The sequence below is a fragment of the Artibeus jamaicensis genome, unplaced genomic scaffold (assembly GCF_021234435.1).
Source record: "Artibeus jamaicensis isolate MK-2021 breed Jamaican fruit bat unplaced genomic scaffold, CSHL_Jam_final contig_525, whole genome shotgun sequence".
Taxonomy (NCBI): Eukaryota; Metazoa; Chordata; class Mammalia; order Chiroptera; family Phyllostomidae; genus Artibeus; species Artibeus jamaicensis.
Window position 1 is genome coordinate 4,166,293 of NW_026521874.1, and position 20,397 is coordinate 4,186,689.

The 20,397-nt window shown below is 39.6% G+C and overlaps 1 protein-coding gene across 7 annotated transcripts in view; it reads left to right on the forward strand.

The window, feature by feature from the left end:
* The window catches only part of IFT81 (intraflagellar transport 81), a 133,112-nt gene extending 113,605 nt beyond the window's left edge, over nt 1-19,507 (forward strand). For 5 of the 7 annotated variants that reach the window (XM_053669628.1, XM_053669631.1, XM_037144625.2 and 2 more), the window contains 8 exons: nt 2,143-2,292; nt 3,323-3,451; nt 4,396-4,485; nt 8,239-8,325; nt 9,343-9,414; nt 9,498-9,583; nt 13,317-13,362; nt 18,781-19,507. In XM_053669628.1, the coding sequence (XP_053525603.1) occupies nt 2,143-2,292; nt 3,323-3,451; nt 4,396-4,485; nt 8,239-8,325; nt 9,343-9,414; nt 9,498-9,583; nt 13,317-13,362; nt 18,781-18,963 (843 nt within the window). In that variant the 3' untranslated portion in view covers nt 18,964-19,507. Of the gene's footprint in view, nt 1-2,142; nt 2,293-2,609; nt 3,294-3,322; nt 3,452-4,395; nt 4,486-8,238; nt 8,326-9,342; nt 9,415-9,497; nt 9,584-11,179; nt 12,746-13,316; nt 13,363-18,780 lie in introns of those variants that run through there. The other 2 variants (XM_053669630.1, XM_053669632.1) reach the window with 2 other exon arrangements.
* The last annotated feature ends 890 nt before the right edge of the window (nt 19,508-20,397 follow it).

The window sequence follows — 20,397 nt, forward strand, 5'->3', positions numbered from 1 at the left end:
GAAGTATTTGGATAAAAAATTTCGATAAATTAAGTCCTGCTGCAACTCCCTTCAATTAATGGTGGTCAGATTTCCCATCCAATTTTCATCAAAGGCCAAGTCAAATGGTTCCACTTTCTTTAAATCCAAAAAACCGAGTGTCTTCCTCCTTGTTCTCAACACATCCTGGCATATTCTACTGTAATAGTGGGGTCAGAAGAAGTGGAGTGAAGTGGCCCCACCACTAATATTTCTACCTTAGACAAGTGACTGATCTGTTTGTTTGGTTTCCCACCTTTCATTTCCTACCACAGCCACTCGCTGAATTCCTGTAGGTTCCAGTTGCCACCATGAAATTAGGTGCTAGGGGTGTCCTTCTTAGTGACAGAGATCACTATTTTACATCTGTATTTTTTTGGTGGATATTTTCTTTATGATGTAGTTAATAAAAGGGTAGAGCAGGAAAAAAGTATATTGTATAATTTTAAAAATCTGAAAAGTGCCCTGGCTAGTGTGGCTCAGTAGATTGAATGTTAATCTGTGAACCGAAAGCTCACCAGTTCAAGTCCTGGTCAGGGCACATGCCTGGGTTGCAGGCCAGGTTCCCAGTTGGGAGCATGCGAGAGGCAACCAATTGACATCTCTTGTGCCAATATTTCTCTCCTCTTTCTCCCTCCTTTCGCCTCTCTCTAAAAATAAATAAATAAAATATTTTAAATATTTTATTTATTTATTTTTAGAGAGAGTGGAAGGGAAGGAGAAAGAGTGGGAAAGAAACACCAATGTGTGGTTGCCTCTCATGTGTCCTCTCCTGGGGACCTGGCCTGCAACCCAGGCATGTGCCCTGACTGGGAACCGAATCGGTGAACCTTTGCTTCACAGGCCCGTGCTCAATCCACTGAGCTACACCCAGCCAGGGCTAAAAATAAATAAATAAAATCTTTACAAAAATTTGAAAAGTTTAGCACTAATGGTACATAAAAGGAATTTGATTTTTTTTTTTTTTTAGGTTTATGTTCTGTTTCAGAAATGCCAAAAATTTCTCACATTTGCCTGTGGCATTTGCCACTCATATCAGGCAATACTCTTTGTGAGCAAGGGCCTCTGGACCTTGAAACCTGCTGTTTCCCGAATGCTCTTCCCTGCCTCTTTCCCCTTCCTCTAACCCACCCCCACTTCTTCAGTCTTGGCTTAAATATCATTATTTAGAGAAAATTTCCATAAACCCTTCCCCCTAAATCCCAATCCTGCCTTTCCTACCTTCTTCCCAGCCCAGATTTAACTCCTCTCTCATTTCTGCTCAGGGCCCCTTTACTCTCCATACTGTTGACCTTGATGGGAAACATCAACTCAGTAGTGTTTGTTTTCCCCACTGTACCTTCGGCTCTGTGAAGGCCCGACCTGGAGTGACCTGTATGGAGTTGGAGTCTCGCTGTCGGGCACAGTGCCTAGTGCCCAGTAGTTAATAAATAGCACTTATCCAATCAGTTTCTTTAAATATTTATTTCATTTGTTTTTCCAAACTCTGTTTGGTCATACTTAATTATGGGGTCGTTCCATTGGAGTAGAACAGTTGTAAATTCAATACCATTAGTAAGTAAATAGCTGTGTTAAACAACTGTGAGTGCCCCCTAACTTGTAATGTTCTTAGCTTTTTTACACCTGGGATGAGTTTTACCCCAGGGTCTAGGATGCTTCTTGGAGGACATGGTCACAGCACGTTTCTCAAGTGATAAGTGGTGGCTACAGGTAACTCTTCTCGTTGGCTTCGTAGCCCCAGTAGGTCCAATGCCACCAAAATAGGGTAATACAAAAGAAATATCATGGTAAGACCACAGCCGGAATTATTCTACTTTTTTTCTTTTTTTTAGCCTTTTTACTTTTGGAGGGTTGTTTTCCTAATTCGTATTTATAAAGCTCAAAATGAGTAACTTTTATATATGGATCTACAGTATTTAGATGGATCCAAAAATTAGAACATACACAGAGTGTTTTAATTGAGCAGTTAGTCTTTTCATGTTTTCTAATAAAAACTGTGACTGTCATGTACTTGGAACACATGTGTTAGGCATTAGAAAAGAAAATTTTGCTGATACATTGAGTTTATGTATGATATTTAGCAACTGCTTTTCTCATTAGACTACATATTGTGTTCTTCTGCAGTTCAAACGATATGTCAGTAAACTTCGAAGCAAGAGTACAGTTTTCAAAAAGAAGCATCAGATAATAGCTGAGTTGAAAGCTGAGTTTGGTCTCTTGCAGAGGACAGAAGAACTGCTTAAGCAACGCCATGAAAATATCCAACATCAACTGGTAATACAGCATTATCTTGGGGTGCTGAAAGTACAAGTGCTGGGAAGTTTGTGGGTTACAGCTTTATTGTCTTTACTGGAAAAATCATACAGTTATTAATTTTTCTGATTAATTAGAGATGTCATATAAGCTGATTCATTTATTTTTAATGTAGCAACAAGAGCTCTTTTATGTGTGCTGACTCCTAGGTAACTAACTGGTAGGAGTTGTATTCTAAGTAGTTTTTTTAGGGGGACAGATAGCTAGTTAATATGAGCAGAATCATCATGCCAGGAGACTGACTATAAAATATTCATTCATCATGGCCCTCTGGACAGATGTCTCCAAGCAGCTACTCCCATGGAGCTTTGCAGAGAAACATCCAGGCAAGATTCTGTATGGAAGTTTGCCTGCTATACTTACCTATTCACTGTGAAAACTGGGCATGCGAGTACCAGCATATGCCCTAATGGATCGCCTGGATGCCAAACGTATTCCTGTCAGCCCCCATGGTATAGCAGCACCTAGTAGCCGTATAATGTCCTGCAAAATAGTAACTCTTTTCTTTGTTTGTTGGTCCACTGGCATGAGAAGCCAACTAACAGCATGGGAGCCAGAGCATTAAGTTCAGGGCCTCTTAATGTGCCTTCTGGCGGAAGCATGCTCACCCTGGAAACTAGAACATCCTCACCACAGAGAAGGGAAGTGTGATTCCCTAAGTGGATAAGTGGGAAATGTCGTGAGTGGTAACACTCCTGTTTTTCTTCTCATGGTTTCAAGACCCATTAATTCAGTCTGTTTGGAACACAGCACCATAGACTGAAAACTGGTTTAAGATTGTCCACTCCATCCTGAAGACTGGAACTCATCCTCGAAGGCCACCAGTTCTAAGCTGGCAACTCAGCTGTACCTTCACGAGGTCCTTCCTCTCTTGTATCAGGCCATTGGCTTTCCCGGTGGTGTGGCATGTGGTACAGGGACTGAATCCCATGGTCTTGTGCCCACCACCTTACCTTCATTTGTGACACCTATTCTTATTCTTTACTTTTAGCAAAATACCGAGGAGAAAAGGGGTATATCTGGATATAGCTACACCCAGGAAGAGCTAGAAAGAGTATCTGCACTGAAGAGTGAAGTTGACGAAATGAAAGGACGGACACTGGACGACATGTCTGGAATGGTGAGGACACGTATTTTTAGTGTTTTTTTATTGTGTAGCTAGAAGGCAGATATTTTTGTTCTGTTTTCAGTGAAACATTTAAATTTTCATTTCTGCATATGTTTATTTTTTTCATCTGTCTCTAGCAATCGCTTTTTGAATTTTTGCATTTTAGTAAGATTGTTCAACTTATAATTGTTGATGTATTTTGTGGTTTTGGAAGTGTGTTAAGTTATACAACATTAAGGAAATATTTAAGATAAAAAATAAGTTTTCCCAAATCATACCGCCCTTACAAAGTTATTTCGCTTTTGTGTATGTCCTTAGTATCGTCCCTTATTCAGGGCTGCCGTTTAGCCAGAATGCACTGATACAGCTTCGTCAGGCATTAAAATGTTGAAACCTTTCCGTCCTTACGGGTAAATAGCTGCTGCCCCAGACTCTCAGAGGACCCAGCTCCACCTGTTTTGTCCACAGTGGCCACTCGCCCAGAACCCCCTGCATCTCACCGCAGTCTGACGCCTAAAAAGATGAACACTGAGCGCAGTAGGGGCCTGCGAGGACGTGTTCATCTCGGTGGCTGGTGCCCAATGTGATTGGTCATTACTTTCCGCTTCATCCATGTTTCTATGTATTTTATTTATATAACCACACAATCACATATTGTTTTGCATACGTGATTATAGTTGTATAAAGGCAACTTTAAGTTTTTCTTAGTCATTCAGCATTAGATTATAAATATTTTCTTATATTGGCGTGCAGTCTTAATAATTGACATTTTGAATAGTTCATTGGCATTTCATCTTACTGAAGAATCAAGATTACTAAATCACTTCCCCATTGTTTGGCATTGAAGTATTTATAGTTTTTTAAACTCATATAACATTTCAATAAATATCTTTATGCACATATTTTTATTCTTTTGAATTCTTTTTTTAGATGTTGTATACTTTTTTAAATGACAGGTAAAAAAACTGAATTCACTGGTATCTGAAAAGAAATCAGCTCTAGCCCCAATCATAAAAGAACTACGACAATTGCGTCAAAAATGTCAAGTAAGTAAATTTGATATTGTGACACTTTTAGTATTTTATGTTGTTGAGATGTACTGTATTGACATGATTCTGCAAAAAAGAATAATAATGTTACCTGTAAAGATTTCTCTTTGATTTATGCTACTTATTTTGCCATAAATTACTGGGCAAGGGGAGGAGGAGGAGTTTAAGCAGAAATCACAAATGCAGCCAGATGACCTTTTTGCTTTAAATCATGCCAGAGCCATAACTCTGAGGTTACGTTCTTCTGTGGCCAGGTAAATCTCCAAGTCTGCCAGTGGCTGGTGACCAGTTAACTTTAGATTAATTGAACTTGCTTTGCTGGGGGGCAAACTGTGACAGCTTGTAAGTGGTGAAATGCCATTACTTGGAAGCTAATTCTAACCATTTCTTTAAAGATAAACTGCTAGGCCCTGGCCGGGCGGCTCAGCTGGTTGGAGCATGGTCCCATATCCCAGAAGATTGTGCTTTGATTCTCGGTCAGGGCACATAACCAGATTGCATGTTCAGTCCCTGGTTGGAGCGCTTACGGGAAGCAACTGACTGATGTTTCTCTCTCACATTGATGTTTCTTTCTCTCTCTCCCTCTCTCTCTGTCTTCCCTCCACCTTCTCTCTCTCTAAAACTAGTAAACATCATACCCTTTGGTGAGGATTAAAAAAATAAAAAATAAAATTCTGCAGCATACCAAAAAAATATATTTTTTGCTGATCTGACCAAAAAAAAGTATTATTTTGACTTATTCACACCAGATAGCTATCATTGTGTTGGCTGTTGTCATTTTTTACTTGAAAATCTAAAGCAAAAGAGGGCAGTGCTCCTGACTAAGTAGTTAGGTATTGCATGCTTTAAAAGTTCTTGCAGCACACTGGTTAAAAATAGCTCCTCTGGTAGAATCCTCAGGAAAGGCCCAGAAGCACAGTATCCCCTGATGTGTTCTTGCATGTTCTAGAGTTTGTTGCCTTAAATATTTCAGCGACAGCTTGACTGAGCATAAACTTCTTACATCACGCTTTCATTCCTTAAGGATTTTTAAAGTAGAGCTCCACAGTCTTCCAGAGTTAAGTGTGTCGTGGAGTGATCTGAAGCCAACCTGATTTTTCAGTGACTTGGTCTTGAAAAGAACGTAGTTTTCAGTGGTTGAGTGCTGGGTTCTCCACGTGTACGTCAGATCAGGCTTCCTGGAGGCGTCCAGACTGCGGGGCGGGCGGTGCGTTATTGTTTAGTGGGTGCAGACTTCAGTTTTGCATGATGAGAAGGGTTCCGGGGGGTGGTGAGTGTGAGTGTACTTCACCTGCTGAACTGTACACCTAAACGTAGTTATGATGGTAGATTTGATGTGTATTTTACCATAATTTTTAAAAGATTCAAGGTTAAAAAAACTTCCTGATGAAAATGATTTGTTTTATCATTATTTTTGACTCTCTTTATTGCTGGTAATACTTTTGGTTTAGGAGTCTTTTTTTTTTTTTTTTTTTAAGATTTTTATTTATTTATTTTTAGAGAGGGGAAGGGAAGGAGAAAGAGAGAGAGAGAAACATCAATGTGTGGTTGCCTCTCATGTGGCCCCCACTGGGGACGTGGCCCGCAACCCAGGCATGTGCCTGACTTGGGAATTGAACCTGCAACCCTTTGGTTCGCAGCCCACGCTCAATCCACTGAGCTATGCCAGCCAGGGCTGGTCTAGGAGTCTTATTTTGTCTGCTATTCATATAAATATGCCAGCTTTCTTATGATTAGTATTGCTTGGTATGTTTTTACTTCTGTTTACTTTCAGCTTCCTGTATCTTCATTTTTCTCTGTGTCTCATAAAATAACACACAGCTGGATTTGGGGTGGGTATATTTTCTTACATCCAGTTTGAGCATCTGTCTTTTAATTGGTGGCTTTAGTCCCTTTTACTTTTACTCTTATTATTGATACATTGGGATTGATGTCTATTTTGTACATCATATTTACTGCACTTTTTCTTTTCTTCTTTCCTACCCTCCATTGCACAAATCCTATTCTCTTTTGTCTTCTTTTCCCTTATTTCCTTTTCTGTCTTCATCTAATACAGTTTCCTCTTAAGTTTTTAACATCTGTTTGCCCAGCTTAAAGTCTAAAGTTAATCAGCATCTCTCAAGCAACATGGGGACTTTAGGATAATTTAATGCCCCCTTCTGCTACATGTGTGTTGCTGTCCTCTGGTACTTTATTTCCACTTTATTTCTTCACCTCTTAAAGTGGTGGTCATGGCGGTCAGTACCGTTATAATTACCACTTCATACATCATTTCCTGCTTAGATTTACCCACATACTTGGCAGTTTTCACCATTGCTCCTTGTATTTTAATCCTTTCTTCTGGATTCAGTTTTCTTCTTCCTGAAATTAAATGTCCTTGTTTTGTTTTCTTTCAGTGGTTCTTTCAACAAAGAATCATTACTATAAGTAAATCATCTTTTTTCTTCTTCTTAAGTAATGGCTTGGTCAGGAAAAAAGTTATTTTTATTGCTTTCCAATTTCTTTTGTTGTGTTGAAGGGTCTACCATCAGTTTAGTTATCATTTCTTTTTATGTAATGTCTTCCCTATAGTTGGTTTTAATATTTTTATCTTTGTCTTCAGTTAAACCCAGGCCTGGACTGATGCAGGCTAACCTCAGAATGACCTTGGTTAACGCTTTACTCGCGGTTCTTGGGTTGAAAACCAGTTTGGACTTACCGTGGGTTCAGAGTTCTAACATCCCACTCTGCACAGGCCTCGGCCTTGTGTTCTGCCCTGCTTGGACATGTAATGACTCTTGTCACCAAGATTGACAGTCTCGGCCTCCCTTCACCAAGGGGAGTATGGCCGCAGGGGGTCATCTTGTGTTCCTGGCCCTGCTAGTTCCTCTTCCTTGAGAGCTCAGCTCTGGTTGGAAAGGGCGTTTACTCCACCTCACCATGCGTTTGTAGATACTTTTAGCATTCATAGGCCAAAGTGTTTCATTGGAAGAAAGTTTGAAACTACTCAAACAGCCTGAGCTCGAATTCTGACACCTTCCCAGCAGTCTCATCTTTGGTAAGGTGCTCAGTCTCCCCGAACTTCCCTCAGGCATGATGTGGGGAGACCCATGCCCGCAGAAGTTGTGAGATTTAGCAGTTGTCCAGGGTCGAGCTCACACACCCTCACATGGCTTACAGAGTTCCGATGAGGCCTTCAGAGTCTTCAGCCTCTTCTCACACCTCCCAGACACAAGCCAGTGTAATGAATGCCTTGTACAGCCTAAATTGTTCTCCTCTTTAGCTTCCAAGCCTTTATACATAGCGTTCCCTTTTTCCTGAACATTCTCCTCCCCGTTCACCTTCCCCCAGACTATTCTTACTAATCCGCATACCTCAGCTTAGATATCGTGCTCCAGGAAGTTGCCCCACTGATCCCTGAGCCTGGGCTAGGTCCAGCGAGAGTCCCATTTACCCATCATAGCACTCAGCAGCCTGTTTACTTGTCAGAGCATTACTTGAGGGGAAGCGTTTTTGGCTGTTTTGTTCACTGTTGTATCCCAGCTCCTAACAAACAGCCTGGCACACAGCTCAGTACATGGTGGCTATTGTTTTTATCAGCACCTTCATCTGTCATAATTCTCAAATGTCTGATTGTTGTATAAATAACTCTTAAGTACGCCAAGAAGCTTAGTGTTAAGTTACAAGACTAACAAGGGCATGCATTGTGTCAGAGCCACATTTTAGGCCTTTGTTTTTCACTTATTCAGTCATTTACCCTTTTTACACTAGGAGCTAACCCAGGAGTGTGATGAAAAGAAATCCCAGTATGATAGCTGTGCAGCCGGCCTCGAAAGCAATCGGTCCAAATTAGAACAGGTAAGAAGACAGTTTTTACTTTAAAAATTTAGGAAAAACTGCCTGTGTACACATATTTTCTCTGCACCAGTGTCAAAAGATTCCTCAGTCTTTTCCCTCCTCCCCGAGTCTATCTCCTAAGTTACAGAGATCTTTATTTGTTCAGGCGCGGTATGTGCACCCTGAATTCCCCGCCTGTACCTCTACCACCAAGTCCAGGCCGCTGCCTGCCTTCTTAGGCCCCCACAGTACCGTACCACCTGCTCTCCCGCTTCCACTCTTACCTCCCTACAGTTCATTCTCCAAAGAGCAGCCAAAGAAACTGAGTAAAACTTGGGCCACCCTCTGGTGCCTTCCTGTAACACTTAGACTTTGTAACTTCCAGACTGTGGTCCGCAAGGCCCCGCGTCCTCATGGACTTCATCATATCTGTGTGCTCTGCTCCTCATCCATGGGCTGCAGCCATCCTGGCCGTCTTATTGTACTGCAGACAGGCCAGCCCTGTTTCCGCCTCTGGGCTTGTGCATGTGCTCTTCCCTCTCCAGACACCCTGTCCCCACCGCTCTGCTTTGATCTCTCCTTTTCATCTTTCAGGTCTCAGCCTAAATGTCACCTCTTCCTAGAGATCTCTGGTCACCCTGTCTGACATTGCCTACCCAGTCACGCCATCACATTCTACTGCTGAATTTCCTTCATAGTGCTTACCCCCTTCCAAAGTGACCTTCCTTCTGTCTTTCCTTGTGATGTCTGTTTCCCCTCTCGAGTGAGAGCAGGGACTTGTCCTGTTCACTTCTGTGTCCCGGCACTTAACAGGGAGCTGGACACAGCCTGGGTACTTAGTGAATGAACAACTGTGCGGGTGGTTTCCGAGTGATGTGAGCCACCCCTGAAAAGGTTGCTGCCCAGGCTGGTACAGTAAACAAAGTTACAGCCACCGCAGAGGAAACGACCGACAGCACGGCTTCTCCTGTGCATGCAGTCGTCCTCTCTGCATCCACTGTGTTCTCAACGTCGCTCATTTAGAACTTTATGTTGCAGGAAGTCAGAGGCCTCCGTGAAGAGTGCCTTCAAGAAGAAAGTAAATACCATTATACAAACTGTATGATCAAGGTAAGACAAAGAAGGTGAATCGGAAACTTTGCTGAGGTTTTCCTGTTTGAGGACTGCACCTAAAACTCAGTCTTTCCACCCAGAACCTGGAGGTACAGCTCTGCCGGGCTACTGAGGAGATGAAGGCGTATGTCTCTTCCGACCAACAAGGAAAGAGAAGGGCAATTAGGCAAGTAATTTTGTTGTTTTTATATTGTGTTACCTAATGGTTTCACCTATACAAGTTTTATAAATAAAATGAAACTATAACATTTACAGTCCTTAAATAAGCAGGTACTAAGATATTATTTAGGTGTAAGTCTTGTTAAACATCTTCGGGATAGTCTAGCCCCTCTAAATAAGCAGGAATACGTATAGTTTTCTCTCTTACTTGCTTAGTGTCTTTATTGTCACAAAAGATATATATCCCATAAGATTTGCCATTTAAACCAGCTGGGGCGTGCAGTTCAGTTGCATTGTTACATATCGTTGTGCATCCATCACAAGTATGTTACCAAAACTTTTCATTGTCCCAGACAGAAACTCTTATAATCATTAATAATTCCCCATTTTCTCTTACCCAGGAATACACATAATTTGCTAGTTGGTTTTCAGTAAGTACTAAGGTTTGTCTATTTTTAAAGTCCCATGTGGCTTGGACTGTAGTCACCTGCCTGCTAACAGTGCCGTGCCGGTGGCTGCGTTTCAGCTGGAAACTGTGGGACTGCAGCACACCAGCCGTCCAAAGGGGTAGGGTCTGCCTGTACATCCCCCTCCCCCTCCTGTGGAGAGTTTTTGTAATCACAGTTTGCAGCATACAGTAATAAATCAAGCATTGCCTTAAAAATACATGTATAGTTGTATTGCTATCTGTGATAAAAATCCAGTAATTGTACAAGATACACTTTTCTTTGCCCCTTAGCACACTTCAGATGTTTTGCTTTTATTACCCAGTAAGAACTCAAAGTGTAGGATTCACGTTTGTTCTAGATTGCAGTTGAGATTTTAGTAGCATAAACTTCAATGTTACAAAAAGGAATCTAAGACACAGAATGTCTTGGCAGAGTCTACATTTTTTTATACATAATGCACTGGAATGCAAACCAGACTGAAGATATCCTATAAATAGAATATTTTTTCTAATACTTTATTTAACATAGTAAACATATTAAATGCACTTATTCAGATTCTTTCATCGAATGTAAACTTAACTCAAATAAATTATTTGGTCAATGCTAATATTTCACAACTGTGAGAAGTTCATTTTGTTCTTGAAAAAAAGTTTTTAATTTAAGTTCCATTTCTTCAAAAGTTATTAATAAGTTTTTAATATAAGTTTCATTTCTTCGAAAGCAAAGAAGGAACTGTTCCTCCTGAACTGCTGGTTTTCTGAGTTTTCTAACCCCATATTCTTCTTCATCATTTTGACAATTATCATAACCCTTCATCACTGCTTAGCTTCCCTATAGGAAGCTGTCGGGCCCTGACTAGACTGGTGCACGATAAGTGTGTTACGGGTGTAATGGGCTTAGCTGCATTCTCAACTCACTGATACATGCTTCAAGTGTGATTACTGATATAGACACAGTATTTGTTATTCCATTTTCTACTTTTGTGGTACTTTCTGGTAAGGCCAAAAGTCTAAGAAGTCAGCTTGGGTTTGAAAGGTGATTTGCAAATTTGAATTTTATTTGAAAAGGCAGCATGTTTTATTTCAAAGTACTAGAGAGGGACTGTGCAGTATGTTTTGAACTTGATTTGTTTCTCGTTTTGTGACCTTGAGCAGATCACTTCCTCATTGTAAAGTCAGGTAAACAGTATGAACCACAGAAGATGAAGTGAGACACGATGTGCGCAGCGGGGTTTGGGAAATTCTGTGAGTTCCTGGAGCATGATGACCGCTGTCTGTCCTGTTTACTTCTGAAACCCCAGGGCATGACAAGTGCTCCGTAATTGTTTCTGGAATGGATTAAAAATATGTGTTAGTGTTATAGGGAAAGAGTATGAGCCTGTTGGTTTCTCAAATCTAAAATATAAATGGAAGTTTTAAAACAATTGGACATTTTTCAGGCCTAGGATAATAAACAAATTATTTAAAGTTATCTGAGCCCTGGCTGGTGTAGCTCAGTGGATTGAGTGCGGGCCTGTGAACCAAAGTATTGCGGTTCAATTCCCAGTCACGGCACATGCCTGGGTTGCAGGCCAGTTCTCAGCATGGGACACCCGAGAGGCAACCATACATTGATATTTCTCTCCTTCCCTTCTCCTCTAAAGATAAATAAATAAAATATTTTTAAAAATTAAAAAAAAAGTTATCTGAACTACAGCCATACATTTTTCTTAAGTCAGTGTGACATTTACATCCTCTTAGCTGTTGTTCATTGGAGAGCTGGAAAGGCGGACAGTGTGATGTAGTGTCTCATAAATTCTAAGGGCAAAATGAAGGCTCATCAGATTGGGTCCATTCCTTCACTCCTGTGCACAAATGCTTCCTTCACCTCTGTAAGCATTCGGGGTACTTTTGATTGACATTTTCTCTATCCTAATCATAGCATGACCTTCGTTTTTGCATAAATCGGAATCTTCCTTCACTTAGACTTCTAGGGTTGCTCTTTGTAGCCCGTGATTTCCTAGATTCTCAATTTTGTGTTAATTTCTTCTTAAGTAGTGTAGTGTAGTTTGCACAGAAACATGGTCTTTTTCCATCCAGATTTGTGGTCTTAAGTCTCTCTCCATCCTTCAGTTTTTGTCTTTAACACTTTAAATCTCATTTGCTGTTCCTGGCGGGGTGTCATCCTATACAGCGAAAGATTGTGGGCCCCTTCCCCAGTCGGGGCGAGTACTGTGGAAGGCAGCCGATCAGTGTTTCTCTCTCCCTTCCCCTCCCCCTCCTTCTCACTCTAAAAATCAATAGACATGTCCTCAGATGACGATTAAAAATAAATAAATAAATCTCACTTTTTCTCTAAGGCAGTATTAAAATATAATTATACTTTTGTTTAAAACTATAACTCTAAGTTATTCATAGTTTTATCTTTACATTAAAATCTTACCCTTTTTTGAAATTACAAAAGAAATATTTATAAAACCAAAAACTAACCGTTATGAAATTTAGTAGTACACAAAAAGTGGTCCACATTGCTATGCCTCAGAAATGCCTAATGTTAATATATTGGTGTACATTATTCCATATTCCTTTCCCATGCATTTGCTAATGTGTGTGTGTGTGTGTGTGTGTGTGTGTATGTGTGTTAGCAAATACATGGAAATCTTTTTGTGTATACAAAAATAAAATTAAATGATACAGTTTTTCTCTTCATAGTTTATCTAGAATGCTTTCCACCTTAGTATTTATAGATCTACCTCATTCTTATTTACAACTTTATGTTATTCCTTTAAATGGAGTACTATAATTTATTTAAATATTTTCCCATCTATTAACTTTACTTTGTTATAAGCAATGGTGAAGCAAATGTTTTTGTTTGTATCTTTATTAAGGTACGAGTTTTTCTGTAGAATCACTTCCTAGAAGTGGAATTCCATGTTAGATGCTATCTAGTGGTTTTTGGCTTTTTTTTTCTAATGTTTCTCCCTTTTGCAAACCTCCTCAAAAACAAAGTAATTTAAGTAAATGAGTTGCCACTGTTTTAGGGATAGATCAACCAGAAATAGTACTTAACATTTTAATTCCCTTAATTTTGCATGTGATGTTTTGTCTTTTTTCCGTTAAATTACTACTTACTCTAACTTACTTCTAAGAACTAAGAATGAGCAAAGAGAGTATTTGATAATGGGTTTCCTCCTAATTCCAGTGCTCTAAATGTTCTGTTTAATACATTTGATAGGTATGTTAATTTATAATTCAGTTGTGTGATAAAATTATTGCTGTAAATTGAGACTTAATCACTATGCTGGCTCTCTAGGGAACAGTACACCAAAAATATTGCCGAGCAGGAGAACCTCGGAAAGGTAAGAGTTGGTGTTTATTTTTTCAAATGGGTCTAATTTGGGCTTTCAGTACATGGTTATGACATTGTCATCCTTTTTAAAAGGTTTAGTACAAAAAGAAGAGAAAAATAAATAAATAATATGTATGTATACAAAGTTTAGTACAGTTTCAAAGGGAAATTGGTTCTGTCTTAATCCCTTTAGAAGATGAAGATTCTTTCTTAGGAATTCAGTTTTATAGAAGAGAAAAACAATTTTAAATAACAAAGAGTTCCTGAGAAGTTTCTGCATAACAAACAAAAGTGCCATGAGTAATGAACTACTGAGTTTTCCGATTATTCTCAGATATCTCTGTGAGACAAGTGTAAACATACTTATCTTTTTTTTCTAAATAAATACAAGCTCTTACTTTGAGCCAGGCACCGGTCTAAGCCTTCCACAAACATTGATTCATTTAATACAAATCATCAAAAACACTTGAGCTATTCAGCAGCCACCCGGCTAGTCTTAGGGGAGGGTCACAGAAAGGAGGAACGTGTGACTGAGTCTAGCTTTCTCAGTTCTCTGAGCCACTTCAAGTAGAAGAGGTGGTGGAGGGTCCGAGTCCTGACCACCAGGACTTGGATGACCAGCTAATCGGTTCTTCTAATGAAAGACACCAGCCCTGCCTCTCTTTTTTAAAAAGACCCTCTGTGTATTTATTAACTGCTCAGGACTAGTCATCAAGTAGGCTGGTTTCAGTCCTCAGGTTGTGGTTCTGGACAAACCCCGTAACCACTGTGGAGTTGATTTTCTCATATTGAAACTGAAATAGGTAGATTAAAATTTTAATTAAATTATCTGCATGAGTTCCAAGATCATTCTCAATTATTTTAAGTCCCTGTTGCGTACTGCAGGTTAACTGCATTTCACAATACATCATTTTATCTGTTTCTTATTTAGTTTCACTATTGAAAATTGAGGTTAAGATTTTACTAGTTTTTCTCATAAGAGTGTCAAGTTTATAGCATCATAATCAGGGATTGTTTAGCTTCAGTTTTCCTTTTAAAATACTGACTCTATATGGGTGCCTAATTTCATTTAAATATTCTTGAGTCTGCAATGTGGAAATAATTAAGTATACATTGAAGTTTGTCCATCGTGAAAATGCAAATGAAAAACATAGCTTTATTTTCATCTGAGTGCATTGTATAGTTAAGCTATTGGTCTGAGTCAGAAATTGGTGAGGGCAAGGTTATTCATCTTTATTTACCTTTTCTGGTTTGAATAATTACTACAAAATATATGTATCTATACTTCTACATAAAAGCTGAATTAACTCCTACAAACCTGTAAGTAATACTCTAAAGGTGAACTTGAGGAAAACAGTGGAGTAATTGCTAAATAGGCATCCTGGAGTCTTTTAAAGAGAGACTTTTAAAGAGGTTTTATTATGGAAAACTTCAAGCCTACATAAACAGTAGAGGCAGCAATGTAACCATCACCCAGCTTTAATGACCGACCTTGGGACCGGGCGTTATCTGTATAGTCCGCCTGTTACCCCCCCTCCCCAAATCATTTTTAGGCAAATCTCAGCAATCTTATTTTTTTATGTGGTCGAATTTCAGTATATATCAAAGAGACTCCTTCTGAACATAACTACAATGCCATTATCATGCCAAAAATAATGTAACAATAATTGCTTAATACCTAATACCCAGTCAGTGTTCCAGCTTCACCAGTTGTCTCATAATTGCTTAATGTTTTATTTGTTCAAATCAGGATTCTAATTAGTCCATACATTGTTATTAGTTGATATATCTCTTAAGTGTCTTTTTCTCTAGGTTTTACTCCTCCATCTTTTTTCTTTACAATTTATTTCTTGCGAAGCGTCGGGGGAGGTGGGGAAACCTGATGGATTTTGTCCTGATGGGTTTCCAACATCCTGAACTTTGTTGGTGGCATTCATGTGGTGTCATTTAATATGTTCTTCTGTCCCCAGGATGTTGTGTGAATTGGTAGTTAGATGTAGAGTCTTAAATACAACTGGACATTTGGGAAGCACACCTCTTGCGATGAGGTGCACTTCTATCAGGAGGCCTTTTGTGATGTTGGCAGCCATTGATGATCATGTCCTAGGTCCAGTAATTCACTAGAGATTGCGGAGTGGTACCATTCTAATTACGTTGTTCCTTTTTCATTTATTGGCTGGAATAGTTCTATAAAGTGCAACTTCTTGCCAACTATTTGGCTACCATAAGGTACAGTTCATATAAGAAAGGCAGGATAACTGCTTGATTTGCTTATTTACTAGTTTTCAAAATGATGAATTGGTTCTTTATCATCCTTCAAAAGTATCTTTATGATTTGTAGATTTAACATATTCGATGTTTCAATCTATTGCAATTATTATTCCTATCCAATTGCCTCCTGTTTGGCCAGTGGAAGTTCTTAAATCCTTTTGAAACAATTCTATTAATAGACTTTGATGGCTTTTTTATTTTCTGGTAAGACAAAATGTTCCAAGCTCATCCTGTACATTTCTGTCCCAAACCTGGAATCAGCCATTTCTCTACAAAGTGTTCATCTGTTGTCTCTGTATGATTTGTGAATAAATGTCCACTATATCAATGCAAGTACATGAAAATCACAGAGAACAAACGGAGCCGTGCAAGGCGATGGCAGTTGAGTCTTCCACACCAGCACAGACTGGGCCTTCCCGGACCTCGTGGAGCCGGGCCTTTGAAGGTCGGCTGCCTGCACTGCGACAGCGCCCCTGCCGCTACCTTCCCCGCCCTCTAGCACCTCCCCCTTCCAAGACAGTGAAATCTGTGACGAGTATTTTTTTTTTTACTATTTTTTTTATTTATTTTTTATTGATTATGCCATTACATTTGCTCTATTCCCCCCTCCCTTCCCCTCCACCCTGCATACCCCTCCCCCACCATTTCCCCCTTTAGTTCATGAACATGTGTCTCAAATTCTTTAGATTCTGTATTTCCCCTACTATTCTTACCCTCCCCCCTATCTATTTTCTATCTACTGTCTATACTACTTATTTTCTGTACCTTCTCCCCCCTTCCCCTCCTCCCACTCCCCTGTTGCTAACCCTCCCTGTGATCTTCATTTCTATGGTTCTGCTCCTGATCTAGCTGTCCTCTTAGTTTGCTTTTGTTTTAGGTGTGGTTCTTAATAACTGTGAGTTTGCTGTCCTTTCACTGTTCATCTTTTTTATCTTCTTTTTCTTAGGTAAGTCCCTTTAACATTTCATATAGTAAGGGTTTGGTGATGATGAACTCCTTGAATTTGACCTTATCTGAGAAGCACTTTATCTGTCCTTCCATTCTAAATGAAAGTTTTGCTGGGTAGAGCAATCTTGGTTGTAGATCTTTGGTTTTCATGACTTGGAATACCTCTGTCCAGCCCCTTCTTGCCTGTAAGGTCTCTTTTGAGAAATCAGCTGACAGTCTGATGGGAACTCCTTTGTAAGTGACTGTCCCCTTAGCTCTTGCTGCTTCTAGGATTCTCTCCTTCATTTTAATCTTGGCTAATGTAATTATGATGTGCCTTGGTGTGTTCCTTCCCGGGTCCAACTTCCTCGGGACTCTCCGAGCTTCCTGGATCTCTTGGAAGTCTATTTCCTTTGCCATCTTGGGGAAATTCTCCTTTATTATTTGTTCAAATAATTTTTCAACTGGTGGTTGTGCCTTTCCCCCTTCTGGTACCCCTATAATTCGGATGTTGGAACGTTTAAAGATGTCCTGGAGGTTCCCAAGCCTCTCCTCATTTTTCTGAATTCTTATTTCTTCATTCCTTTCTGCTTGATCATCTTTTTCTTCTGTCTGGTCCTCTCCCTTGATTTGAGTCCCAATTTTCTTTCCATCACTATTGGTATCTTTTGTATCAGCATTCATTTCAATTAATTTAGCTTCCATATGTTTCTCTAATTTGTGACTAAAATCCACCAGTTCTGTAAGGATCCTTATAACCAGTGTTTTGAACTGTGCATCTGAAAGACTGGCTATTTCTTCATCACTTAGGTCTATCGGTTCTGGGGCTCTGAGTTGTTCTAGAGCCATTTTTGGTTTATTCGTGCTGTTTAGTGAGCGGAGCGAAGCCTTAGTTGTTTACCAGGACGGGCGACCCAGGTCGCTGGTTTGTGACGCTGTGTGTGGGGGCGGGGTCAGAGAGGGAGCGATGGCGTTCCTCTCCGCTAGCCCAGCGCATCCAGTCACTCAAACGCCTCGGGCTTGCTTATCCGATCCTAATTTTGCGAGCCTGCTGCACTGCGAGGGTTTCCCTTCTCACTGGTTTCTCCGCACGTAAATGCGCGCGACTGAGCGACCCACCGCGCCTATTCCCTGTGCGCTCCGGCAGCCAGCTCGCTGGCGATCAGCCCGCGGTTGCCTGCGCGCCCCGCGCACCGCCCCGGGAATTTTTTCTTGCTAACCTGCTCTGCTTCTGGCCTCGCTCCTCGTACCGGTCCAGCCGAGTATCTAGTTGTCCTTTGGACTCCCTATTGTCGATTTTCCGTGTGGCTTGGTTGTGACTGCTGTTAAAAATAGTTGTTCTTAGATTTGGTTGTGCACAGAGGCGAGGTGGACCCTCCACCTACTTCTCCATCTTGGCGGAAGTCCTGTGACAAGTATTTTTAACAAAGACAAGTCTAATAAGGATTTGGGTCTATTTAATAGGGTACTCTTTAAAAAATCACTAGATCTTCTCCCTCAGAAATATGTACTTGCAATTTGATTTTGGGGGACATGCATAGAGCATATACCGAGTCAGGAAAGAATTTACCATTTAATAGCATAACGTGACAGTTTATCATGTATTTTTATATCTGTTGTGTCATGTGAAGAAAACATACAGGCAGATGCTTTTATAAGTGTCCCCTCTTATTAGCCTTAATCAACCATTTAGAAAACTAAAGTTCAGAGGAATTAGCGTCTTACTTAGAGCTTGTGGCAAAACCAAGGTTGAAACACAAGTCATCTGGTTCCCAAAATTTGCATTCTTTTTTTCTCTGCCATGGTACTGTTCCCTTTTTCAGATTCCCTTGCCCTCCTTTTCTTTGATATACATTTTTTCTTTACTTTCATTGTCGACACTATTACAGATGCCCCCATTTCCCCCCTTTGCCCGCTGCTCCCCAGCCCCACCTCCCCTTCCTTCGGGCCAGCAGCACACTGTTGTCTGTGTCTGCGGGCTGTGCACTTACATTCTCTGGCTAATCCTTCTTTTATATTTTTCTGTTCTTTTTAACTTCAGGTTGTCCTATATCTACCATAAATTTAATTAACTTGTATAACCTTAGTTTTCATACATCATAGAAGAACCTGGTTTACTTAACTATTAGTCATCAGTTGTACGAAGCATACCATATTCTTCTGAGTATAACAACAGAAATAAATCCTGTGACTGAGATTTAATTATTTTTTATTATTTTTTTTATAATAGAAACTTCGGGAAAAACAAAAAGCTGTACGAGAAAGTCATGGTCCGAATATGAAACAAGTGAAAATGTGGCGTGATTTCGAACAATTGATGGCATGTAAGAAACAGGGCTTTCTGAAACAGCGCAGCCAGAGCTCCATTGGTCAGGTAATTCGGGAGGGGGGTGAGGACCGGCTGGTCCTCTGAGCTTCTCTCATCATGTAGGGCGCTAGTTGATGCCGCGGGCTGACAGCACACTCCTGTGATGTATTTCTTTTCTTGAAAGTGGTTTAGACAACCTCGTACTTTCAGATTAGCCATTCCCTATTAAGTTTTCCTGAAAAATAATGTTAAGGCAAATTTAGGTTTGAAAGGGTTTTTTTAATATGAAAAAAAATGGCTTTTAGTTTTGCTTAGTTTAGACATTAGTGGTATCCTCTGAGTTTTACAAGACAGGAGACTAAGTTTACTATCTGTTAATGTGAACATGTGTCCATTAAGAAACATGTAGCTTTTAAATATATAGTAACCCAGTGGCTTAATGTTTTTCTTAATCTTTTTTTAACTTTAGAAGAATCTTTTAGGAACTAATATCTCTTGTTTTGAAGAAACCTTTATCTGAAGTTCAGCAATTCCTACAGTTTCACTTCAGTTTCTTTTTCTTCTGTAAAATTCAAGAACATTTAATATTTTGAATGACATCTGTGTTCTATTTGTATTGTCTCAGGCAAATAAAAGTTGGTATACATGTCATGGCTACTTGTTTGCAAATTATGTAGTGTCAAATTTTATTTTTTAAATAACTTCATATTACAATATTGTATTGAATTTAAGGATTATTGCTTATTTTCACCAAAAATCTAAAATAGTATTTAGGTCTTAGGGACTGTTATTTTAGGTACAAAAATTGTCATAAATGTTGATGTTACCGTGTGCTATGAAGTTAGCACAGGATTTTGAGTAAAATTCAGGAGTCCAGAGTGCTTCCACTCTCTGCTTCATTGGGACAAGGTACATGAAGACTTAGTTTTTCTTTCAAGAAAGATAATAAACTTACATGCTACCATTTGCTTCATTTAAGTTTGCAGATACTTTTCAAAATGTTTTTTCTTTATATTTGGAAACTCAAATTTCAAATGGTTAGCATGTTTATCTTGAGTTAGTTAGGTTTTTTTAACTATCCTGGGAAAAAATTAATGAAGAAAATAGTTTCTACCCTGTACAAAATATACAAACTGGATTATGGCTCTGGATCTTTGTTCCCAGGTATATCCACTCATAATTTTTGTTTGAAAGCCTCTTTCTTAGTAATCAGAGAAACTTACTAGCACAGAGATTATTGGTAATTCTAGAAGCTATCACAAGAAGAGTCGGGATCTGAGGAAGAACTTAACCAGGAGTGTGTAGAAGGAAACTTCTTTTAACAGGTTTTAAGAAAAAAAGCATTTCGATGTTATTTAAATGGTGTAAATCTGGTCCTCGGCTTACTTTAGCCTCCTTGTTGAGCAAACAACTACCCTCCTTCTCATCTGTGCCTTTGATCAGCGGTTACAGCAGCCACACACTGAGAATAAAGGCTGGGTTTCACTCTGTGGCAACAAATCCTTCTTAACTTACTAATCAGTTTCTGGACATTGAGGT